This window comes from Equus asinus, chromosome 4, assembly GCF_041296235.1.
Source record: "Equus asinus isolate D_3611 breed Donkey chromosome 4, EquAss-T2T_v2, whole genome shotgun sequence".
In the NCBI taxonomy this organism is placed as follows: Eukaryota; Metazoa; Chordata; class Mammalia; order Perissodactyla; family Equidae; genus Equus; species Equus asinus.
Window position 1 is genome coordinate 12,089,687 of NC_091793.1, and position 24,461 is coordinate 12,114,147.

Sequence of the window (24,461 nt, forward strand, 5' to 3'; positions counted from 1 at the left end):
CTAGAGTATCATGGTGGCTGTCCTCCACAGTGAACTAAACTGCAGTCAAGAGTACCTGCTTGCAAGGGGGATGGCTCAGCCTGTGACCAGCGTCAGGGCTCAGTCCATGAGTAAGGCCAGGAATAATTTAGGGGGACAGGTAAATGTTCTTTCTATGGATAGGGTAGAACCAGGCCTGAAGCCAGGGTTGAGGCTCAGTCTAGAACCAGGATCAGGGTTCCTTCTATGGTGGAGCCAGAGCAAACTCTGGAACTAGGACTGGGTTCCAATTATGGAAGGATAGATAGAGCATGCTAACAGTCATGTGCACTGGAACAGGCCCATGACGAGGATGCTGATGGTCAGGTATGTAAGGACATGCCCATTACTAACTGTCACGTATGTCAGGACACAGTCATGTATATCTGGACATGCCTGTGATGAGGCTATTGACAGTCACATATATAGACATCCCACAATGAGGCTTTTGGTGGTCACCCTGGGATTGTGCCCACAACATGCCCCATCAAAGCCTCAACACACTCTTGTTTGCCTCCTGCAGCTCACGAGGGCCTGTCCCATCATCATACCAGCAATGTTCACATGGCCCTGTGAGGTCAACAGCTCCCTACAATGACCCCTGCTTAACCGATGAGTGAACAGGTGCTGAGAGGGTAAAATAAATACAAAGGTCACACAGCTAGTGCTGGCAGAGCCAGAAGCAGAGCCCAGGTCCCCTGACTGCTGTGTCATGAAGGAGTCAAGTCAGACAAGAGATGTGGAGAGCCAGAGGCAGCACACACATGCAAATACACTAGTGGGCCAGGCCCTGCTCCCTGGTCATCAGTCCCAGCTGTCCCAGTGTCCATCTCCAGCCCCGTCACCCAGCCCTTCAGCCCTCACCCTGCCTCCTCACCCTACAGGTGCCCAATTTCTACACCACTCCACACCCACTCATTTCCCCTTGACCTGTTCATATGTCCATCTGTCAGTCCTTCCTCCCCTCTGTCTCTGCCTGGCTTTGGCCCCAGCTCACTCTGCCTGGTCTCCCACCCTGGGCTGTCCGCCTGTTGTTGCCCCCGCTGCTCACCAAGTTCCTCAAGCTCAGCCGTCATGGACTTGGAGCGCAGGGTCAGCGTGGTGCTAGGAGCCCTCTTGGGGGGCGGCGGGGCTGCAAAGAAGAGGGAGGCCTTGGACCTCCTGTCCAGCAGCAGGCAGCGCGGCGTGGCCAGGTGCAGGTGCCACTTGCGCTCCACCGCCTGGATCTCCTCGTACTCCCGTGAGGACGAGTCGCACTGGGCCAGGATCTTGTTCAGGCTGCGGCTAGATGCAAACTTCTTCATGGCGCTGGGAGCTCAGGGGGTGCTGAGGGCCAGGCTTGACCAGGGCAGTCAAGGCCTCAGGAGGTGGTCAAGGGCCCCAATTGGGGTCACGCTGCTGGCCAACTCCAGCCTGAATGCCCACCCTGTAGGCTCCGAGGGCTGAGCGAGGGAGCCCCAGAGCCATGGGGTGGGGGTTGGGAGGGGTCTCCCGGCAGGCAGGCCCCTGCTGCTCCAGGGCTTCCCCAGGTCCTGGAGGCCACTGCCCCTTGGAGGACCAGGATGTGGTCAGCCGAGCCAGGGGCTGGGCTGGGCTAGGCCAGGCTGGCAAAGCCTCCTGGGCCCTGGCTGTGCCGCGACGTCGGCGCGGGGAGAAGACGCTTTTCCTCTTCCCTCAGGTGCCGCCTCCCCCTTCCCTCCGACAATAAGCGGCAGCGGCAGCGTCAACCTCACAGTTGCTATGGCAACCCCGGCCTCCAGGCAGCTGCTGGCAGTGTCGGGAAGGAGGGCTCTTCCACACCAAGGGCTGGGGGGACGCCAGGAAGGAGGGGGCGGGGATCTGAGGAGGGGCAACCTGGGGTCAGGGGTCAGAGGCCTGAGGCCAGGGTTAGCAGTCTAACATTAGGGACTGGGAAGGCACCAGGCCATGAATGTGGGTGTTTTGCCTAGGTTTAGGCATCTGATATCAGCAGTCTGGGGTCAGGAAGTGGGGAGAAGAAAGTGGGCCTGGGGTCAAAGGTCTAAGGTCAGGAATCAGAAGGGAGAGTGTGGGCACAGAGGTCTGAAGCCCGACCCCTCACCTCTGCGCCGAGCCCCATCTTCTTCTGGCTTCCTTGTCACCGACACAACCTTCATGATGAGGCGGTTCCCGCCCTGGCGGATCAGAGCCACCACCTGCTTGTGTCCGACCTTCACCACGTTCACCCCGTTCACCTGGGACAGACAGGCAGGTGGGTGGCCAGTCCAGGTGTGTCCTCCTCAGAGCTCAGAGGTCAGCACCCCACCTGGCTGCACAGGTAAGGACGAGCCTCACCTCGATGAGGAAGTCTCCCGTGCGCAGCCCGGCCCTCCAGGCCACACCCTCCACATCCACCGACTCGAGATACTGTAGCGCTGGGAAGGCTGGCGTGGGCGTGAACTCCTCGATGGGGGTCTCTGCTGCAGGGTGGGGTGGAGGCAATTAGGGAGGCACTTCACCAGAGGGGTCCAGGTGGAGGTGGCTGCGACACAGCAACCTGGTTCAACATGCTGGACAGATGACCACTGGGGCAGAGTGACCTGGGGCTGGGGCGCAGCAGGCAGGGGCCACCCAGGGCAAAAAGAGCCAGCCCAGGAATCCAGGACATCTCCCTCTGAGAAACTCCCCACTCGCTCCCTCCCAGCAGAAAGGCCCCCATTCCATTAGGCACACTACAGCAGAGATCCTGGAAAGCAGCAAGGGGAAGGAATTGCTGCCTTATATTGAGACACTCCAAAGCCAGGAAGGCCCTCACAGCAGAGGGACAAGGAAGGGTGGGGCCGAAGCTGGGGGGGAGTGGTGAGACTGGGGACAGGAGTGAGGTTGGGGACACAGGGGTGAGGCAAGGGGACAGGGGTGAAGCTGGGGGGCAGGGGTGAAGTTAGGGGGCAAGGGTGATGCTTAGGGGACAGGGGTGAAGCTAGGGGGCAGGGGCAAAGCTGGGGGACAGAGTGAAGCTGGGGGACAGGGGTGAAGCTGGAAGAAAAGGTGAAGCCAGTGGGGGGGGGGGAGGGGTGAAGCTAAGGGGAAGAGGGGTATAACAGGAAGGAGGCCAGGGGTGAGGCAGGGAGTGGAGCAGGGGTAAGGCAGGCAGGTAGGGCAAGGCAGGTAGCCAGGGGTGAGGCAGGGAAGAGAGCAGAGGCAAAACAGAAGACACCCCAAGCAGTGTTCAGACGCTGCCAGCCTGACACCCCAGCCCCACACACATGCACGCCCCCTACCCTTTATTACCTTTGGCCCCCCGGAGCACAAAACCAAAGCCCTCATGGTCCCGTTTCTGCAGGATGGCCACCTTGTCGTCAATGACATAATCGCTGACGGAGGAAAGCAGAGAGGGGTGAGGAGAACCCTGCCAGAGAGCACAGCTGGCCAGGTTGACCCCCACATGTGCCCCAAACAGGATCCATAGGCACGGCCCACCCCCAGGAGGTGTCCTTGGACTGACCTGGGAAGGCAGAAGACAGAGGTGGGCTGGGCACCACCCCTCCCTCCTCTGACCTCTTCACCCCCAGGCCTCCTCGACCAGCTCTCAACCTCCCTCCACATCCAATGTCCCATCCGCATGGGTGCCCACGTGCCCACCTGCCCACCTGCCCCCACCTGTACCTGTGTGAAGTGAGGCTGTCATAGGAGCCCACCGTGTAGTGACGGAAAAGTCGCTTCGTCCGGTCCTCCCGGGTTTCTGAGGGGAGTTTCAGGAGCTGATGGAGGGTCATGTCCTCCAACTGGCCTGAACTGTCCCTCAACCATGCTGGTCATCAGCCTCTGCCCACATGCACACCCCTGGCCTGGGTGTGCCCACATGGAAGTGGGGGGCTCAAATCCTAGGGTCCTGGGCCCAGAGGACCTAAGGTGAGAAGGCTGAGGGAACCATGCGGAAACTTGGCCCCTGGGGGTCAGGGTCTCAAATGGGGCAGGAGCTATGGCTCATCTCTCTTCTGGGTGGCTGCATATAGCAGACCAGATAAGGTCAGGGCCATCCACAGAGAGAGTCAGCAAGCCCAAACTAATAGCAAAGAAGGTGCGAATGTGTGCATGCACATGTGTGCGGCCCACAATAGTGTGTAAGTGCTATGTTCATGCATGTGCTTGTGCACATGCATGTCTGTGTGTGTGTGACCCACAGTCATGTGCAAGTGTCATGCTATATACCCATCTGCAGTGGCATGGAAGTGACACTGTGTCTTCACTGAATCCCTCACAACAGCCCACTAATGCTCAACTTCATGGGGTCCCTTGCTCCAGACCCTGCCTCTGAGTGGGCAGGGGGTCCAGGTGTTGGGGGCTGGATCCCCTTCCCTGATGTCACTGCATCCCACAGAGCTTTGTCCTCATCTGTACTCTTGATCTCAAAGTCCCTCAGAGCCACTGCAGAGCTAGCCAGCTGTCTGCCCATTGCCCCATCCTTGGCCTTGCTGCCTTCCTGCAAGCCTGCAGGTTCCAATCCTTACCTCCAGCCACAACCCTCCCTGCTCCAGGCTTACTTCTCCAGCTGCCTGTAAATCAGATCCTCCTGTACCTTAGTACCCACTTCTGCCCCTCCTGACCTTCCCGCACCACTGTCTCCAGGTCTCCAAGACCTTGGAAGGCTCCCAAGATGGCTCTACCACCACTTTGCATTTCATCCCTCAGCTCCTCCCTCATTCTCTATCATTTTAGCATTTCTCAAGATTAATTTATTCATTCAACAAGTATTTAGTGAGCTCCTACTATGTACCAGGTACTGTTCGTTTCAGGCTCTGAGAATACACCAGAGAACAGAACAAAACCTCTACCCTGTGGAATTTATTATCTATCCAGAGAGAGAGAGAACAGAGACAGGAAATAGGTACATACATAACATGTCAAATGCTAGTAAGTCTTAAGAGAAAAGCAAGCAGGATGAGAGAGAGTTTGCAGTTCTAGGTGGTCATGTGAAGGCCTCACTAGGAAGGGAGAGTTGAGCAAAAGTGCAAGGACGTAAGAGAGCAGCTCGCGGATTATATGGGTAAAGGACTTCCTGGGAGCCCAGGCGCTCAGGGCAAAGCCCACAAGGCAAGCATTGGCCTGGAGTGTTCAAGGGACAGTGAGCGCCTGTGCAGCTGGAGCAGAGGGAGTGAGAGAAAGTGGTAGGAAATGAGATCGGAGAGGGAACCTATAATATTTGATGACCTGTCTTCTCCACTAATTGTGAGCTTCTGGTGGATAAGGACCAGATCTTATTTATTTCTGGGACCCTAGCACCTAGCACAATAGCTGGCACATAGCACTCCAAACACTAACTGGAAGAATAGATGTGTGGACAACTGGCTAGGTGGGTGGGTAGATAGATGGATATATGAAGGACGGATGGAAGGATGAATGGAACAAGAGACAGAAGGATGGATAAAAAGGTAAATGGATATATAACTAAATGGAGGGAAAGAGAGTAGGCGGGATGGATGGTGACGGGGTAGAAGATGGGTAAATGGATGGACAGACTGGGTGGGTTTTTGGAAAGGGGAGAACTAGAATGGTGGATTGATGAATGGATGGATCAATAGATGGACAGATGGATTGGGTGGGTGGATAGATGGAAGGAGGGGTTGGGGTGGACTGGGTTGACTAGGTGGGTTGAAGGATGAGTAGATGGATGGCAGGATGGGTGGGTAAGTCAGAGGATAGATGGATCTAAGAGTTGATGGAGAACTGGCTGGACAGAAAGAAGAAAGAGTTCCTACTAATATCAGAAGACACAGATGTGAGTACTGGTCCAGATTTCAGGACCCTGCCACTAATTTGTGCGATTCTCAGAAAGTCAACAAGCCCCTTTGAGCCTCTCCTTACAGAATAGGAAAATTCACCTTGGAGGATGCCCTAGGTTCTGATAGCCTGTAATTTTATCACCCTGGCACCCTCCCAGGCACTCATCTGCTCTCTTCTCTCCTCCTCCCACACACTGCTCATCAGGACTGAGACCCTCTGAGGGCACCAGCACCAACCATCCACCATCCTGCCATTCCCAAGGCCAGAGCAGGCCAGGCCTCATCACTGCTCAGGGTAGGGGGCCCAGGGAGGTAGGGGGGGCACAACACCCTTCTCCACATAAACTCAACTTTGGAAATGTTCATGGCACCTGCCTGCAGAAGGACCCCCCCCACCCCCGCCAAACTCCACAGTTCACTAGCGTCCCGTTTTTAGATTTTTGTCAACCAAACAAATTGTGTTTATTACATAACACAAATTCATTTTCCAGTTTTATTAATCAGACACATTAAAACCAGCTGAAGTGAAAACACACAGCATGACCCCCAAGTACTGAAAAGAAAGGGAGGAGGAAGGGAAGGAAAGAGTGGGGAGCCACAGCTTTCTGGTGTCCTACAAACCAACCTCCAGAGCACACAGGGCTTCATGGCACCACTCCCTCCCCTCACAGCACAACCCTGCTGCAACTCCTCCCTTCACTCCACCAGCTCCAGACAGGTGCTATGGGAGGCACACTCTCTGTGACCCTGGGCATCAGCATGGCCCACACATGCTGGCGCAGTGTCCCCTCCTTGGCCTCTAAGTCCCTTTCTGTCCCCACTCCAATCTCCAAAACAGATCTTTCTTTGGATCTGGGCCTGTTGGAAGCAGGTTCCTGTTCCTGGGCTGCCCTCTGGCCTCTGGCAGAACTCATCCCCTGGGTCCCAGATCAGAGACAGCCCAGAGTGCCTGGTGGGCCAGGCCTGCAGCTGAGGACAGAGGTTACTCCCACCACCTCCTGGCAGGCAGCCTCTGTAGGCCTCTCTCCCTCTGCCCACTCATGAAACGCTCCCATCTACTCAGGTACCTTCAGACACTCTCCTGGGTGACAAACTCCAGAGCCACCCCTGTCCAGGAGCCATGCAATTGCCCGAGGACCTCCAGCTCCTCCACTGGTTTCGTTGTGTACTCTCCCCTCTCCCTCCATGACTTCAGCCCACCACTGCCCAGCCCCTCTCCACCTCTTCGCTCTGCCCAGCCTGGGCCTCTACCACAACCCTAAACAACCTGCACAATGAAGACAGAGCCCCAGTCTTCTCCTGTGACACTGCCACAAACTTCAGTCCCACTATCCTCGCCCTGGTCCCATGGCCCCCTGATCGGCCTCACAATCCCCACTCCAGCCCTGCCACCCCTCACTGCACACATGGGTTTCACTCAGCCAGAGCCCATAAAGTGTGGCAGCTACAGCAGGGACCCTGCAGCCCACTGCCTATGTCACAGATAAGACTCTGCTCCTTGGGCTGTGGAATCTGACCTCCTAGAAATGGGCTAACAACAACTGTCCCCACCTCCCAGACCTGCTGGGATGAGCCAGTGAATTCTTATATGCAAAAGTGCTCAAAACCATGCCAGGCACCCTGACACTGCTGGGAGCATGCCAGCTGCCAGCACGTGCAGATCTAGAACACCATGCCATGCTCCGGCAGACGGGATCTGCCCCCACTCGCATCAGCTGACCACCTAGAGGACTCCTGGTCATCCTTCAAGGCTCAGCTCAAACAACGCCTCCACTTCGCAGCCTTCTCTGACTCCTTCAGGCCGACCTAGAGAGCTCCCCTGTTCTCAAGCCTCCATTGCAGCCATACATTAATGCCTCTGTTGTAACTGCTGTGCATGCCTGCTCCTCTCTGGGCAGAGCCAGCCTCTGTGATCCTGGCTCCCGACACAGGGTCAAGCACACGTCAAACACCAAATCAACATTTGCTATTCTTCAAATAACAAGTCGACTCCAGTCTAGACCTCCCTCCCTCCCTCCCCAGCTTCAGACTCAGGGCCAACTGCCCCTGGACCCACACAGTTCTCAAACCAGAACTTTCACTGCCCACCCCATGGGGGAGCACAGGACCCACTCCCACTCAACAGGGCTGGCAGCCCCCTTCTTCTCCTGCCCTCCCCTGTCCAGTTGGCACCATGGCCCAAGCCTCCGAAATCATTCCCATCTGGACATGCCACCCCACCTACCCTCTACAAGCAGATAACAGGGGATCATGTCCCTTCCATGCTATCAACCACCAGGAGAGCTGGTGAGGCAAGGAACGCCAGAATGAAGGAGCAAAGACACCTGCTCAGGAGCTGGTCAGCAGCCACACTCCTGCCTCCCTGGGCCTCTGCCTCACTCTACACGGGGTCCAGGCCACACAGGGGTAGGCTCCCCTTGGGAACTCTTGACCCAGGACAAGGGAGCATAGCAGCCCTGGGCCCAAGCCTTTCAGGTGCAGAGGGAGGGACACATGCACCCTCAATCCAGACATACCACTGGTGACCACTACTGGCCACCACTAGGAGGGGGCTCCCTCATTCCACCAGCTCTCAGAGCCAGAAATAATACTCACAGGTTTGGGGGCCTCCTAGGACCCCTGACTGCTCATTGCAAGGGTATACCCCAGACATGCAGCCAACCCTGGCCTGGAGGCCTCAGAAGGACCAGCTGCTGCTTTCCGTTAGCAGAACCACTTCAGATCCCAACACCCAGAGGGGTCCTTCCTGGAGGCCCAGGCAGTCAGCAGGGTGGGACTGAGGCTGCTCACCAGCCCCAGGAGCTACAGCCTTCGTCCTCACGTCCTCCCTGCAGGCTAAGGATGCAGCCAGCCCCCACCCGCTGCCCTCAGACCATCCTGGCCCTAGGGCACCCACGATAGCCCCTCCAGGCCAACAGGCCTCATTTCCTCTTGGCTGCTCCAGGCCTCCCTGCACTGCCCACCTGGACAATCTGTCTACTTTGGAAAGATGCCTCCTTTCTCATACTGACCTCTTTACTTGTCTGCCAGCTGCACACTCCAAGCACCCAGTATTTGTGTGAGGACCGGGGATGCGGGGGTCACTAGGAGCCAAGTGTGGAGTCACAGGCAGATGCACATTCATACATGTCCATCCTGAGGGCACACTGTACATGTCTCCACTGATGTGAAGTGTCAGGTTGTACACACATGTGTTCATAAGTACGTGCAGGGTGTGTGCACACCACGTGTCTCATGTACACCAGTTTGCGCCCACTTCAAACGTGTTTGAGTTCACTCTAGTCTTCCCTCTGTGAACATGTATGTGGATTTAGCTCCAAGCAAGGCCAAAGGAGAGCTGGATGGGACAACGCCCTTCAGGAGACGCATGGGGGACATGGGGGTCACTCACCGTGCCTTGTGTCATACTGTCTCATCTGCACCTCCTCCACGCAGTCGGCCGGGAACCAGCCCGTGCGGCCTTTCACGGTCCCCTCCCAGAAACCGCCCTCCCCAATGCTGAGCACTGGAGGGACAGAAGCCAGACAGGCTATCAGGGCAGGGCAGCTAGGAACCCACCTCTCCCACCACCACCACCACCGCCACATCACCACCACCTCAGGCTCAGCTTCTGCCCACCCACCCTTCACCCTTTCCCTCCTTCTCTTCCTTCCTTTCCTTCATCTTCCTGACTTTTTCTCTGGGAAGATTTTGGGATCCACACAGAAGAGAGAAATGAACAGATGGGCACAGCACAGGATGGGCATGTGGGGGACAGACACACACACAGATGGACACACTCGTGGGGAGACAGTAGGCAGAGGCAGGGGCCACAATCCTGCACATGCCCTCCCAGCTGACCCCTCTCCTCCCACCTCTTGAACCAACCCCCAGCCTTCTCTGTCACCCACTGGAGGGGTCACTGCCAAGAACTCAGAATCACTGTGCTGTGGCCAGTGGATCAGATCACATGATGGACCAAGGAGGGCTGACCCTCACAACTGTTTCTTCCTCAAGCGCCCATGAACATAGGGCACTCAGGAGGACAGGACCCCAATGATGACAGAGACCCCCATAATGAGAGGAGCTTGTCATGGCACGGGATTCCCCCAGAACACAGGAAGCCCAGTGACAGAAACCCTCATAATACAGACACCCACATAATTGTCACAGATATCCCCCAGAATTGCACAGGGTCCCCACACATCACAAGGATTTCCAATGAAGAAGTCCCAGTAGTGACACAGGGAATTCGAGGAAGCTCTGTAATGGGATAGGGTCCTTCAAATACACAGAACCCCAATGACACCAGTCCCAGGGCACAGAAATACCCCACGAAGAGAGGAGCATCTACGGTGACACAGGGAACCCATAATGACATAGGATCGAAAGGGGCCCACATGACACGAACCCCATGAAGACAGACACCCCTCCCTGACAAAGAGCCCTCCACAGTGACACAAGGAATCCCCAGAGGCAGATGTGTCCCATAATGACCACAGAGGCTCAGAATTCCGCGGGATACCCCCAATGACAGAGACCCCCAAAATGGCATCAGCCCCTCCTCGATCGCGGAAAACCCCGACCGCGCACCTCAGAGGGGCACCCGCGAACCCCAGGAGGCCCGCGCACCCCGCTGCGCGCCCCGCGACCCCGCCCCCCGCGCCCCTCACCCTTCACGGCCTCGCCGCGGTGCAGCGGGATCTCGCCCTCGCCCTGCGGGCTGTGCGCCTTCACGGCGATGAACTTGCGGCCGGGGACGGCGCTGTAAAGTTTCCGCTTCGGGCCCCGGGGCGGCGGCGCGGGGGGCGCGGGGGGCGCCGGGCCGGGGCCGGGCGTGGGGCCGGGGCCGCCGGGGCCGCCAGGCCCGCTCGGGCTGTAAACGAACACGTAGGTGACGGACGCGATGCCGGGGGGCAGCGGGCACGCGAAGCCGGCGCCCGGGGCCTCCATGGCGCGCGGCCCGGCCCCGCCGCCGGCCTCACCGCAGCCGCCGCCGCAGCGCCCGCCGCCCGCCCGCCGCCGCCGTCGCCGCCCGCCCGCCCGCCGGGGGCCCGGCCCGGGGCCGCTCCATGGGCCGCGCCGCCGCGCCCGGCCCGCTCCCGCCAGCGCACGAGCCGCGCCCGCTCAGGGCTCCGGGGCCGCGGGGCTGCGCTCCCGGGCGCGCCGGGCTCGCTCCATGCCGCGGCCGCTCCGCGCGCCCCGCCTCCTCGGCCGCGGCTCCTCCCTCTGCGGGCGGCGGTGCGGCCTCCCGCCCGCTCCTCCCGCGGCCCCCACGGTGGGGGGGAAGAGGCCACGGGCGAGGGGGACTGCGGTGCGCGGAGAGCGGGTGAGGGGTCGGGCTGAGGAGGCGGGGAGGAGGGAGGCAGTCGGAGCCGCTCGGCGGGAGCTGGGGAGGGGCCTGGGGCCGCTTCAGACCTCAGAGAAGCGCCTCTCGACCAGAAGGAGCTTCCTCAGTGGGGCCGCCCCCACCCCCGCAACCCCGCTGGGGCCTTGGCCTCCTCACACCCTGACTGTTGCCCTGTGCTGGCCGCCCGAATCACCCTCCAGACCTGTGTCCTATCCTCCAGGACACCTGCCCCTGATGCCCATGCCCACTCCGTGCTGACCACCTTCCCCGGACCACTCCCTCCACCAGAGCACCAAGCCTGCGGCCTGGGTCCTCCACCTTCACCCTGCTCAAAAGCCTGCACTGGCTCCCTAGTACCTGGACAGGACAGGCCCACATTCTCAGCCAATAGCCAGGCTCTCTGGGGCGTGAGAATTAGCTACACTCTAGTCACATGGTTGGTACCTTCCTTTCCCTCCTCTGGGCGGTTCATGATGCTGTTGCCAACACCTCAACTGTTCTAATCCCACTCACCGGGCCAGTTATTAAGTTACTGTCTCTCAGCTCCAAGCCCACCTTTCTCTGCCCTGCTATGATGCTGTGCTACCACATTTCCCGGCGGTCAGGGGCTCCATGCCACGCTCTGCCAACAGAGGGCGCCAGAGGGAGCCGATACCTCCCTCCATGCCCCCAACGTCCCAATCACAGCTCAAATGCCACCTTCTCTCCATTGACCAAAGGTGATCTCCCCGCTGGGCCCCTCTCCCTCCCCGTGCACCAAACTTCCTCAGGCCCCTCCTGGTCACTTACCAGGAGGCCCCTTAGCTGGATCACTGCCCACCTAACTGCCTCTTAGCCCTGGGCCCCAGCTGTCAGTGTCCTTCTGAGACCTCTAGGACCCCCCATTATTAGCTCCCCCATCTGGCATCTAGGTATCTACTAATGTTTGTAGGAAAATGATGACAGTAATTCTGCCATGCCCACAGAGCAGTGAGCTAAAGCCCTGAACACGGCAGGTCTTACTTTTGTGTTTCCTGAAAGGATGAATGAATATATAAAAAATAAATGAGAGCAGGGCATCCGCAGGAGTGGCCCTTCTACAAAACTGAAACATCCCCAAGTTTGTTCTTTTAGCCATTGGGCCATCCCTTAGAAAATCCATGGGAAATGCAAAAGCTTCAGAGGAGAACTGGGGTGTTTTGGGGCAAGACAGAAGCCTTGGAGTCTGGACAGAGACATGGAGAGACAGAGAAGCCATCACAGATTGAGGCTGCATGAGCAGGGACAACGGCAAAGGAACAAATGGCTTTTATAAGCTCCTGCCACAGCCCAAGCCCTCTCCTGAACACTCAGGCTTACAAAGTTTGGGAATTAGGTCTACCTGGGGCCCAGTTATACTGCTTCCTCGCTCTGTGACTTTGGAGAAGTCACTCCGGACTCTCATCTGTAAAATGGTGCTAATAGGGTACAGCCTCATAGGTGGTCAAGGTTAAGTGAGATGACACACCCAGGATGCCCAGCTATCATCATGAAAACAATGTTGTTTACGTAACTCTTTCATTCAACAATGTCTCCCAAGCACGTTCTATTTGACTGGCTCTGAGGAAACTGTAGGAAGCAAGCAAGACAGTTCCTGCCCTCGAGGTACAGGGAGGAGAGCTGCCTTAACCAGCAGCAGCTGGCCTGTGCTCCGGGCCAGGGCGTCCCAGTAGTGACCCCTTACCTGCCCAGGTTCCAGAAGGCTTCCCAAAGGAAACAACTTGGGTAGAATTAGCCCTACCTTACTGACAAGAAACCCAGGTATAAGGGTTTATAAACCCAGCTGGCCTGTCCAAGACCACAGTCAGCAGATGCAAGGACTGCACTGGACCCCAACTGTCCATCTGCAGAGCCAGTGCCCACCCCTCCACTCCCCACTGCACACACAGAGGACAGTGGGGCTCCAGCCCAGGCGTCCTGCTCTAAGTTCTAAAGATGCCACGTCCCTCGCATGTCCTTGGTTCTCAGGGTCCCAACGTTCATGGTGAGAGGTGAAGAGAAGAAACCATGGAGTCCTGTGGTTATATGTGGCTGAGGGGTTGGGGGAAAGACCAAGACTCTCCCTTGGGGACAGGGCTAGGGGTCATCTGTAGGTTTCAAGCCCTCATGGAAAGGAAGTTGCATTCCCAACCCCTTACCACACAACATTCAACCTGCTGCAGCCCAGCCCTTGCCCCACTCCCTGATACTGCAGGAACCTTTATAAACCACAGATCGGCCCAGACCCTCTCCTCCCAACATGCTCCCTCAGCTGCCCACTGTCCCCAGGGCAAGTCCAGCTCCAAACAGAGGTCAGCATGGGGGAGCCTGCCCAGACCACAGGATCTCAACTTCTTCCACTCCCCATCCAGGGAGGCCCATCTGGGGGACTGGGAGTCCCCCACCCCAAGCCTCAGCCCATCACTGCCTCCCCGCGCTGGCTCTTCCTGGGTCGGGTCCCACCACCCCACCCACCTAGACCCTGCCAGGGCCTCCCAGCTCTCTCCTACCTGATCTTGCTCTGGCTGCCCCTGCCTGCTGTGGGGCCGCTGATGTCATTCTCTTGGTCACCATCCCGGTCCCGGTCTTTCTCCTCCTGCAGCCGCTGGAGCAGCAGTTGGTGGGGAAGGCTTCGCAGCGAGGGTCCAGGAGAAGCTGCCGGCTGCACCTCACCCTTTAGGTTGATGTCACTGGCTGAGCGCTGCAGAGGTCGAGGGGAGGCCAGGCCACTGGGGCCAGCCAGCCGCCGCCGCTTCGCATAGCTGGGGGTTTCCCTGAAGGGTACTGGGGGAGGGGGGGCACAGGTGAGACTCTGGGCAGCCAAATATGGTGACCAACTTGTCCTGGTTTGCCTGGGCTTTCCAGATTTTAAAAGTAAAATCCCACATCCCAGGAACTGCCTCAATCCCAGGCAAACCATGACAGTTAGCCACTCCATGACTAAAGCGGCATCAAGGGCCACGTCCCAAACTGCCTCCAACTCTAGCTTCAGGGGTTGAAGCCTGTGCCTCCTGTCAGCCAGATGAGGTCTTGGGATGCTGAGATCTGCTCTTGGAACTGCCCATTTCACAGACTCCAGGAAAGACAAGAACAGGTTACATGTGACAAGGCTCACCAGACGACTGTTGTATGGGACCATTTGTAATTGACTATAATCAGGGAAATCATAAAAGATGTTCCAGACCAGGGGTTGGCAAACTTCTGTAAAAATCACACAGTAACTATTTCAGGCTTTGTGAGCCATGTAATATCTGTTGCAAGGACTCAACACTGCCACTATAGCACAAAAACAGGCACAAACAATATACAAGCAAATGGATGTGGCTGAGTTCCAATAAAACTTTATTTAAAAAGCAGATGATGATTTAAAAAACATGCTCCAACTATATACTAGTTACAAAAGAATCACTTTTGATCCGAAAACACAAGTTAAACCTAAAAGGGTAAAGGAAGATATTTCATGTAAACAGTAACCAAAAGAGAGCTAAGTAGCCATATTAACTTCAGACGAAATGCACTTAAAGATAAAAAGTGTGATAAGAGACAGAGAAGGACATTAAATATTGATAAAACTGTCAATTCAACAAACAGATTCATAATATTAACATATATGCACCAAACAACAGAGCATCAAAATATATGAAACAAACATTGACACATTTGGAGAAACAGACAGTTCTACAATAATATTTAAGATTTCAACACCCCATTTTCAATAATGGATAGAACATCTAGAGAGAAGATCAATAAGGACATAGACAACTTGAACCAATTAGACCTAACAGGTACAGAGAGAGAGAGAACACTCCACAGAACAAAGGCAGAATACATATTATTCTCAAGTGCACATGGAATATTCTCCAGGATTGACCATTTTTTAGGTCACAAAATAAGTCTCAATAAATTTAAAAAGACTGAAATCATACAAGGTATCTTCTCCAATCACAAAGGAATGAAGCTAGAAATCAAAAACAGAAAAAACCTGGAAAACTCTCAAATATGTGAAAATTAACACACTCAAACAACCAATGTGTCAAAATAGAAATCACAAGGAAAATTAGAAAACACTTTGAGAAGATGACAACAAAAATACAACACACCAAAACTTATAGGATGCAGCAAAAGCAATGCTAAGAAGGAAATTTACAGCTGTAAACGTCTACATTAAAAAAGGACAAGGGTCTCAAATCAACAACCTAAGTGCACATGGTAAGGAACTAGAAAAAGAGAAGCAAACCAAAACCAAAGCTAGCAGAAGAAAGGGAATAATAGAGACAGAGAGAAACAAAATAGAAAATAGAAATATAGACAGAATCAATGTGGAACCAAAAGTTGGTTCTTTGAAAATATCAACAAAATTGACAAACTTTTAGCTAGACTGACTAAGAAAAAAAAGGAGACGAGGACCTCAAATACCTAAAATCAGAAATAAAATTTGAGCATTACTACCAATCTTATAGAATCAAAAAGAAATATGAGGGGACAGCCCCGTGGCTGAGAAGTTAAAGTTCCATACGCTCCGCTTCAGTGGCCCATGTTCACGGGTTCAGATCCCGGGCACAGACCTACTCCACTCGTCAGTGATGCTGTGGAGGCATCCCATAAAGCAGAGAAGGAGTGGCACAGACGTTAGCTCAGAGCTAATCTTCCTCAAGCAAAAAGAAAAAAGAGGAAGCTTGGCAACAGATGTTAGCTCAGGGTGAATCTTCCTCACCAACAAAAAAAGAGAGAGAGAAATATGAGAATACAAAGAACAATTGTATGCCAACAAATTAGATAAGCTAGATGAGATCAACAAACTTCCAGAAAAACACAAATTACCAAAACTGGCTCGAGAAGAAATAGAAAATCTAAACAGAACTATAATAAGAGATTGGATCAGTAATCACAAGTCTCCCAAGAAAGAAAAGTCCAGCATCAAATGGCATCACTGATGAATTCTACCAAACATTTAAAGAATTAATACTAACCCTTCTCAAACTCTTCCAAAAAACAGAAGAGGAAGAAACATTCCTAACTCATTCTATGAGCAATTAAAAAATGAGCAAAGGACTTAACATTTCTCCAAAGAAGATATACAAACGGCCAATAAGCACATGAAAAGATGCTCAACATCATTAGCCACTAGAAAAAAAGCAAATCAAAACCACAATGAGATACCACTTCAGACCCATTAGAGGCTACAATCAAAAAAACTAATAACAAGTGTTGACAGAGATTTGAAGAATTTGAAACCCTCCAACATTGTTGGTGGGAATGTAAAATGGTGGAAAACAATTTGGCAGTTCCTCAAAAAGTCCAATATAGAATTATCATATGACCCAGCAACTCCACTCCTAAGTATATACCCAAAATAACTGAAAACAACAGGTATTCAAACAAATACATTTCACACATGTTCATAGCAGCAATATTCACAATAGCCAAAAATGGACACAACCCAAAGTGTCCACTGAAGGATGAATGGATAAACAAAATGTCACATATACAAACAATGGAATATTATTCAGCCATAAAAAGTAATTAAGTAATGATACATCCTACAACATGGACAAAACTTGAAAACATGCTGAGTGAAAGAAACCAAACACCAAGTGTCACATATTGTGTGATTCTATTTATATAAAACATCCAGAATAGGTAAATCCAAACAGATAGAAAGTATGTTAATGGTTGACAGGGGTTGAGAAAGAGGGGAACGAGGACTAACTGCTTAATGTACATGGGGCTTCGTTTTGGGGTGATGAATTCAATAGTGTTGGTTGCACAACCCTGTGAATATACTAAATACCACTGACATTCAGTTTAAAATAGTTAATTCTATGTTATGTGAATTTAATTTTAAATGAAATTTAAATCTTCAATTTTAAAGCCTCAATTTAAAAACAAAAAAAGCAGACTGTAGGCTGGATTTGGCCTGCGGGGCATCGTTTGCCAAACCCTGTTCTAGATTCCTGTTACGCAAAGTGTGGGCCACGGACCAGCAGCCTCGCCTTGGGGCTGGAGATCCTTAGACACGCAGCATCTCCATCTCCAGCTCCACGAGACCCACTGAGTCAGAATCTACATTTAACAAGACCCCTGGTGACTCAAATGCACGTGACTGTGTGAGAAGCACTTCCCCAGGGCACTCGTCAAAAGCACCGTGGGGCAGTTCCATGGATGTGTGAGAAGCACTTCCCCAGGGCACTCGTCAAAAGCACCGTGGGGCAGTTCCATGGATGTGTGCTTGAAAGTGTGTGCGTAAGAGAGGGTGGGAGAGAATGTGGACCCGAAGGTGGCCTAAGGCGACAGACGCAAGGGAGCAGAGGCAGCTGCTCCAGGCCAGCATCCTTGCTTCAATCCTGTCAGTCCAGAGGGGGCTGTCAAGAGGCTTTGAGGTGTCCTGTGCCCTGAAGGGTAACAGGTTCCTAGCCTACCAGACCGCCCCGGTAGGCTCCTTCCCTGAGGAGGAGGAAGGAGGACAGATGGGCAGAGCCTCCCTCCAGCTCCTCTGTTCCAGGCCCTACCCAGGGTCCCTGAGCTGGAGTGGGGCATGGGAATTGTGACTGTCACTGAGGGAGTGTCCTTGAAGTGAATGGGTGCAGAGGGAGTGGGGGTGACAAGGACAGAACCATGGATTGCCAGATCTGAAGACAGCCTCTACCATCAACCCCCTCTGTGCCTCAGTTTCCTCCTCTGAAAAAAGGGACTAATAATGATCACTTGGGGGGTTGTAGAGAGGGTGAATTAAGATAACAAAGCTTATAGTAAATATTCATGAATACATTACCCTGTAGCTCAGGGACATCTGACTGTGTCATCTGAGTGTATGTGTGACACCTGAGCAAGTAAGAGTGAATGGCTAGCAGAGCCAATGACCACATTGGGACTAATGACTATGAATGCCCACGCTCTACCTTGGCTCAGTGCCGGCATGCCTAACACCTACCAGGTAAGCACACTCTGGGTCAGCCAGACAGTAAGTCACAATAATGGCGACCCCAGGAGTGCAAGCCTCTCTGTCCACATCATAAGATGAGGGGCAGCTGGGGCCTTCCCACCTCTCGGCCTCCCTGCGATCAGCTGGACCAAGGCCACCTGCCAGAGTCCAGACCCACAGAATCAAATCCCACATGAGGTTAGAGGTGGGAAGGGGATGCAAATAACCATAAAAAACCATATTTTACTAAAGAGAAACTGAGGCATGGAGGTCCTAAGCAGCTTTCCCATGGTTAGACAATCAGCAGAAAAGAGGACCCCGTACGTCCACAAACCAGGGTTCTCCCAGGCTAATGACCAAAACCCCTACCAGCCCCAACCAGACCATAACTGGAGCCCTTGTTCTGTCTCTTGCCCCTAATTCAAACCCAAACCTTATCACAGTTCTCTCCCCACCAGAACCTGGATCCCCATCCTACACCACTCCATCAGCTCAGTCATTTACTCAACATGAGTCTCTGATGCTGGCTGTACTCCAGCTGCTGCTATTTGAGGGTCTGCCCATACCCGGGAAAGTCTATCAACTATCATGGTCTCCTGACCCTACTAGAGATGTGAGGGCCTCATAACCAAGCCTTACTGAGGGAGGTCTGTTCAGGGGAGACTCTATAGAGCAAGTGTCCTTAAACATGAACTTGACCTCAATCTCAACCCCAGTTGAAAATTCAGCCCCAGCCCTCATCGAAACCTCACATTAGAACCAAGAAGGATTCTGACCTAAGACTAGCAGTAACCCTCTGCTGTCCATTGTCACTTTAAACACTTTTAAAACGAGGATATTGCACTCAAGGCAGAAAGGGGAGGCTGGGAGTCTGTGTTCCAGAGAGAGACATGGGCAGAAAAGCCTGGTCCACCCAGGACACAGAGGAAGCTGAGAAGGGAGCCCCTATGTGGCCAGGGGGCTGGAGGGGGTGGCCTTTGGCCAGAAAATACTCTTTCCAGGAGGGGAGACCCATCTTCTTCCACAGCCCCAGCCCTGCAACACAGGGGAGGGATGGCAGGATCCCCAGGACAGGTCCCAGACCAGCCCCAGTGACATGGGAGTGGGTGACGACCTCACTGAGGTCAAAGTGATGGCTGGCCCATCCTCCTGCCTGGGCTGGATGGCATCTCCTGGTTTTCCTGCTGGGACCATGAACCACATGCATACCCAGCCCCCTTGACGCACTGGCTTCCAAGAGCTCAGAGCTCCTACCCTGAGTGTAGCTGCCACCCTCTTCCATTTGCATTCCTCACTGTGTTTTGCTTTCTTCACATGTACGTTTACATGATCTTGTCATATTGAGATACATTATGGGCCACTTAAACTAGTTCTTGTTCCAGGCTAGAGTGAAACGCTGAGAGTCAGTGGCTAAGATCCACTGCCCCGTGTTGCCTGCTGGCTCTTCATGCGACCTAATGGGAAATTAACCTTAACCCTAACTTAAACTCCATTCTCAAACTAAGTTGATCCCTAAACTCAGCACCAGCACCAACCCACAGCCCTAACCTAATCATGCCCTTGACCCTGACCCTAATCTAACCACGCCCTTGATGCTAATCCTGACCCTAACCTTACATGCCCTTGACCCCGACCCTGACCCTTTGTCTACTCTACACAAGCCCTTCCCTTGGCACATTCCCCTACCTGCAAGGGCCACTAATGGACCACTGACCAACAGAGTACAGAAGGAGTGAGAGCTGCAGGAAGAGGCTAAGGGCGGGGGGCGGGGGGGGGGGGGCAGTGCTCCCTTATATCATCCCCACTGGCCATTGGGCCCTGACAACCCCAAAATACAGAATCCACAGGGACTGGGGTGGGCAGAACTCACCAACATCTGACTCTTTGTGGGTCTTGATGACCTCAGCAAGCTCAAAGTTCCCTGCGATGATGGCCACCTGTAGGATGGGAGGGGTAGGAAGGGGAGGCTCAGTGGCACCAACTCAATACCCCTGGCCCCTGGTGGCTCCTTCTCGGGCTCCTCTGTGGGGTCGTCCTTGGTTGGGGGCCCCAGGCTCAGACCCTGGCCCCTGTCTAACCCACCACCCCAGTCTGCCTGGGACTGAGGGGTTTCCTGTGACATGTGACTTTCAGAGGTAAAACAGGGACAGTTTTGGGCAAATTAGGGCATGCTGGTCACCTTATCTATTCTCTTAACGGTCCCTCCACAAACACCATCTTTCCCATCTCAGTCGTGGCCCACTGCTGCCTCACACCCGTCAGTCTCCTTCTTCCCTCCCCTCGTCCCTGCATCCAGTCATCCCACAGGCCCTTCCAGCTGTGCTCAAACCCACCGGGCCCTCAACTGCTGCCCCACCCCTGACTGGACAATTGCCATGGCCTGACCTATTCTCCCCACATCCCCTCAGAGACCTCTGAAGGCCCTTGCTCCCAAAGAGAACAGAGTCCCAGCGCCCTCCGTGCGGTGCGCCCCCACAAACTCTAGGCTACACAGAGACCTGTCTACCTGGTCATCCCAGTGCCAAGAACCAACATCAGCCAGAAAAGGGGCTCAGAAACATCACCTAAATTAAATCAGGGGCTGGAACTACCCCACTAGCCCTTGGTTTGGCCTCTGCACCCCGCCTGTTTCTGGCAGGTCAGGCCCACACCTGGTCCCCTGCCCCAGAGCCCTCTGACCCTCCTCTCTCCCTGGAAGGGAGATGGAAGGAATCTTCCACAGGGAACACACATCCCCTAGCCAGGCACTGCACTGGCCCACCCACTTCCTCTACTTCACCCTGGGGCAGTCCTGGGGTAAGAGCTCCCTTATGCCTTACAGGGGAAGAACCAAGGTCAGAGATGTCAAGTCACACAGAGGCAAACAGACACCCTCAGGCCAGCCTCATGCTTCTGTAAACCACTTTTGTACCTGGAAAGCTGTCTGGCTGTTGTAATTGCGGACATCCTTGTTGGCTCCACGGAAAAGCAGGACACGAGCACAGCTCTCCTGTTGGGACAGTCGAAGTAGGGGTCACAACTGGTCAGCTGGAGGAGCAGAGGCAGGACATAACAGCACGTGCAAACACGGGGGTGCAGGGCACACACACCCACATCTCTGTGTTCAGCACAGGGACAAGCAGGTCAGGTTTCCACACACAGGGCCCACCCAGCCCAGAAGGCCCAGATGCACACAATTCACACCTGATTGTTCAGAACACGCATGTGACACGTGTTCAGGGATGAGACATGCACGTGTAGGCCTACAAGGCCACAGCTCACTGCAGGACACAAAACACACACTCGTGGAGTGACACACAGGGTCGGACACATGTACACATGCGGTCACTGCACAGGGTCAGCTGTGTGCACACGTGTGCAGGCGCAGTCACACCTGGTTGTAGAGGGCACAGATGTGCAGAGCTGTGTTCCCCGAGGCGTTCTGAGCCCCCATGTCGGCTCCATAGAACAACAGGTGTTCCAGGTGCTGCACATGCCCGAAGCGGCAGGCCTGGGGAGGAGGGAGGTCCTGCTGGTCCCAGACAGAGCCCGGACCCCAATCCTACAGGTGGAGCCCAGAAGCCGCCCACCCCACCCCTGACAGAGCCCAGGACCTCACCCATTCCCGCCCCCAAACAGAGGCTGGGCCTCCTCACCCTCATGCTCCCTGCCCACCTGGTGGATCTCCTGCCAGCCGTTCTCGTCAGTGGTCCCCAGCCGAGCATGGTCGTGGAGGAGCAGCTCACAGCAGAGGGCATCCCCGCCCCCCAGCGCACTGTGGTACAAGGGCGTCAGGCCACGGCTGTCCTTGTAGTCAGGTGAAGCGCCCAGGTCCAGCAGGGTCTGAGGGCGAGGAGCCTCAGCATCCAGGCTGGGCCCAGCTTCCTCCCCCTCCTGGGCCACCCGACCCTCCAGGCCAGGGCCCCACCCACTCTGACCGTCAAAGCCGCCGCATTCCGCTGGCGCGTGGCACAGTGCACAGCAGTGAGCCCATCGCGAGTGCGGAAGTCCAGGTGAGCACCACCATTCCTCAGCACCTTCAGCAGGTCCGTGGCGTTGTCCAGCTGCGCCGCAAGGCTCAAAGGACACTCTGGGTTCAAGGGACAGATAAAGGTTATGATCCCAGCCACTCCAGGGCCATACTCTTCCTGCTCTGCTGCTCACCTCCTGAGTCAGGATCGTGGAAATTGGGGTCCAGCCCCTTGTCCAGCAGGCGGGCCACCTTGTCCGTGCTGTGCAGCTGGACGTAGTCCATGAACTTCTTCAGGTTCGCCTGGAACATCCAGCCATCCTGGTCAGCCCTGACCACAGCCACTGTCATCTGACCATTACCCACCTTCCACCAGCAAGCCTGAGGCCACCTGTGGGGCATCTACTGCCCCATCCTCTCGGTCTGACCTGTCACCCTACACCATGACCTTGTTACCCCACTCACATCACCCTAAGCCCTGCACTCCCACTGTGGCCCTGATCCCAGCTCAACTGGGCCCATATGCTGCTTGAAGTCCTTGCCTACATTCCAAGCCCACCAGGACTGTCGGCCTGGGCCCAGCCAGTCCCTCATGAAGGCCAGGCTGCCCTGATCCTGCCCCTGAGCAAGTTCCCTGCCACAGCCTCAGCTGCTGCCCCAGCTCCTCCCTCACCCTGGGACCTCAATCTGCCCAGCCTGGAAGAGCCCAACCCTCCAGGCAGGAGCCAGCCCCATGGCAGCCACATCCTCATCACTCCCAAGGTAGCCTGTTCCTTCTCTGGCTCATCTTCCTCATGAGCTCACCCCATGGCAGATCCACACTTCGGGGATCTTCCCCATCTCTGGGGGGCCCCTCCTGTGACAGGACTTTGACTGCCTCTATTCATCCACCCAATCATGTACCAGTTCACTCAGCAAAGCCTCACCAAGCCCTGCTGGTGCTACAGATGCTGTGTGCACAGGCAAGCTGTCCTGGACAGAGGTTCAGGCCTTCTAGAAACACTCAAAGCACATCAGAAATGGGAGAGGGAACCATGGGGACTGTGCCACAGGAGATGGCCTCCTCAGGTGGGTCAAGATAATGAAACAGGAGAAAGGGTGCTCATGACTGAATGGAGAGACCTGAGCCAGAACCAGAGCGGACAGTGTGATGGCGGGGGCTGGCCAGTGCCCAGGCAGGCAGAAAAAGGGGGCTGTGGCAATGAGTTGAAACTCATCCTAAAAACAAGTGGGACTCACTGAAGGTCAAGGGTCATCAGTGTTTTGTGGGTCACTAAGGACAATTTTGGAGGAGAGATAACCATGGGAGGAACCCAGGGTGACAGGTCACACCAGGGCCAGTGCAGGGAGGGGGGTCCTTTCCACAACAGCCTCTGCCCAGCCAGAGAGTCATGGCTGCTGACCACCACGTGCCTCGGGGCAGGCCAGAAGTCTGGCACGGAGGCTCTGGGGTCACAGAGGTATCACTGGGTCACAGGAGTGACAGTGCTTGGATGTCTCTCCTAGGCTTCAGAGAATGTGTCAGTGGCTGTCAACGAAGTATCCAGCAAGCAAATGTCCACTGGCCCATGGGAACCTGGGGAGGGAGCTCAGGGAATCTGCCATGGGGAGGGGCCGTGGCACCCACTCTGTCCCTCTTACAGAGAAGGCAGTGAGGCACCCCCCAAAGAGCATTTGGGGTCAGGCCCACCTAGCAATGATGCCAGCAGTAAAGACCTCACAGGTGTGCCTAGGTACAGGGCCCCAGAGTTAGATCTGGGTTCAGTCTCAGCTTCACTGGCTGCACAGCTGTGAGTAAGTCACTTAACTTCTCTGGGACTCAGTATCTTTATCTGTGAAACAGGATAATAACACTCCCTCCCAGGGGAAAATCAACAAGACACCTAATTATGACAGCCCAGCACTGGGTGGCCACTAAGTACTGGGCTCCCTGTGCCCCAGCTTTGCCCAGCTCCCCCAGCATCAGATGCCTGTTCACTTCTCTCCCACCCAGGTTCTCACCAAGACACCCCCTACGCCAGGGGCCCACTGCAGGGTCAGCAAGAGTCTCATCTGACTGGAAGCCCATCCCCAGACTGCCCACCCTGGAGCCATGGTGCCAGAGTCTACACCCAGCCCTCATTTTTAAAGGACATTTTTGACATCACAAAACCCAGTAAAGGCTGGGGCAGAGGAATGCCGGCCATGGGGGACAGGAGGAGGAGGGTTCTGGAGCCCCCTCCCTGTGGCTGCCTCCTTACCTTTGTGTGAAGCTTTGCAAACTGCTTATCATCAATGAGATTCTGGGCATAAACTCGTCTCTTGTACCGAAACTGCTCAGGTAAAGAAAAGGTGGAGAAAAGGCATCCACTGGGCTGAGTGAGTGAATGCATGCTCAAAACCGAGTCCTGCTTACTCCTGCAGTTTAGGCCTCACAGTGCTCACTCGCCCTAGACAACAAAACCTGCCTCCCTGCAGCCATACACATCCCATACATACCACTGTGGACACAGATCCAACACCAAG

General features: G+C 54.8%; 1 protein-coding gene across 9 annotated transcripts in view; it reads right to left on the reverse strand.

The window, feature by feature from the left end:
- SHANK3 (SH3 and multiple ankyrin repeat domains 3) overlaps positions 1-24,461 on the reverse strand; it is a 64,615-nt gene that overhangs the window by 36,859 nt on the left and 3,295 nt on the right. For 8 of the 9 annotated variants that reach the window (XM_070506622.1, XM_070506624.1, XM_070506623.1 and 5 more), the window contains exons 4-18: positions 24,197-24,268; positions 22,151-22,259; positions 21,925-22,076; positions 21,662-21,829; positions 21,381-21,497; positions 20,919-20,996; positions 19,878-19,944; positions 13,596-13,869; positions 10,412-10,614; positions 9,151-9,264; positions 3,643-3,718; positions 3,268-3,350; positions 2,332-2,456; positions 2,099-2,231; positions 1,070-1,150 (exon numbers count right to left, since the gene is read on the reverse strand). In XM_070506622.1, the coding sequence (XP_070362723.1) occupies positions 1,070-1,150; positions 2,099-2,231; positions 2,332-2,456; positions 3,268-3,350; positions 3,643-3,718; positions 9,151-9,264; positions 10,412-10,614; positions 13,596-13,869; positions 19,878-19,944; positions 20,919-20,996; positions 21,381-21,497; positions 21,662-21,829; positions 21,925-22,076; positions 22,151-22,259; positions 24,197-24,268 (1,852 nt within the window). Of the gene's footprint in view, positions 1-1,069; positions 1,151-2,098; positions 2,232-2,331; positions 2,457-3,267; positions 3,351-3,642; positions 3,738-9,150; positions 9,265-10,411; positions 10,615-13,595; positions 13,870-19,877; positions 19,945-20,918; positions 20,997-21,380; positions 21,498-21,661; positions 21,830-21,924; positions 22,077-22,150; positions 22,260-24,196; positions 24,269-24,461 lie in introns of those variants that run through there. The other variant, XM_070506630.1, reaches the window with a different exon arrangement.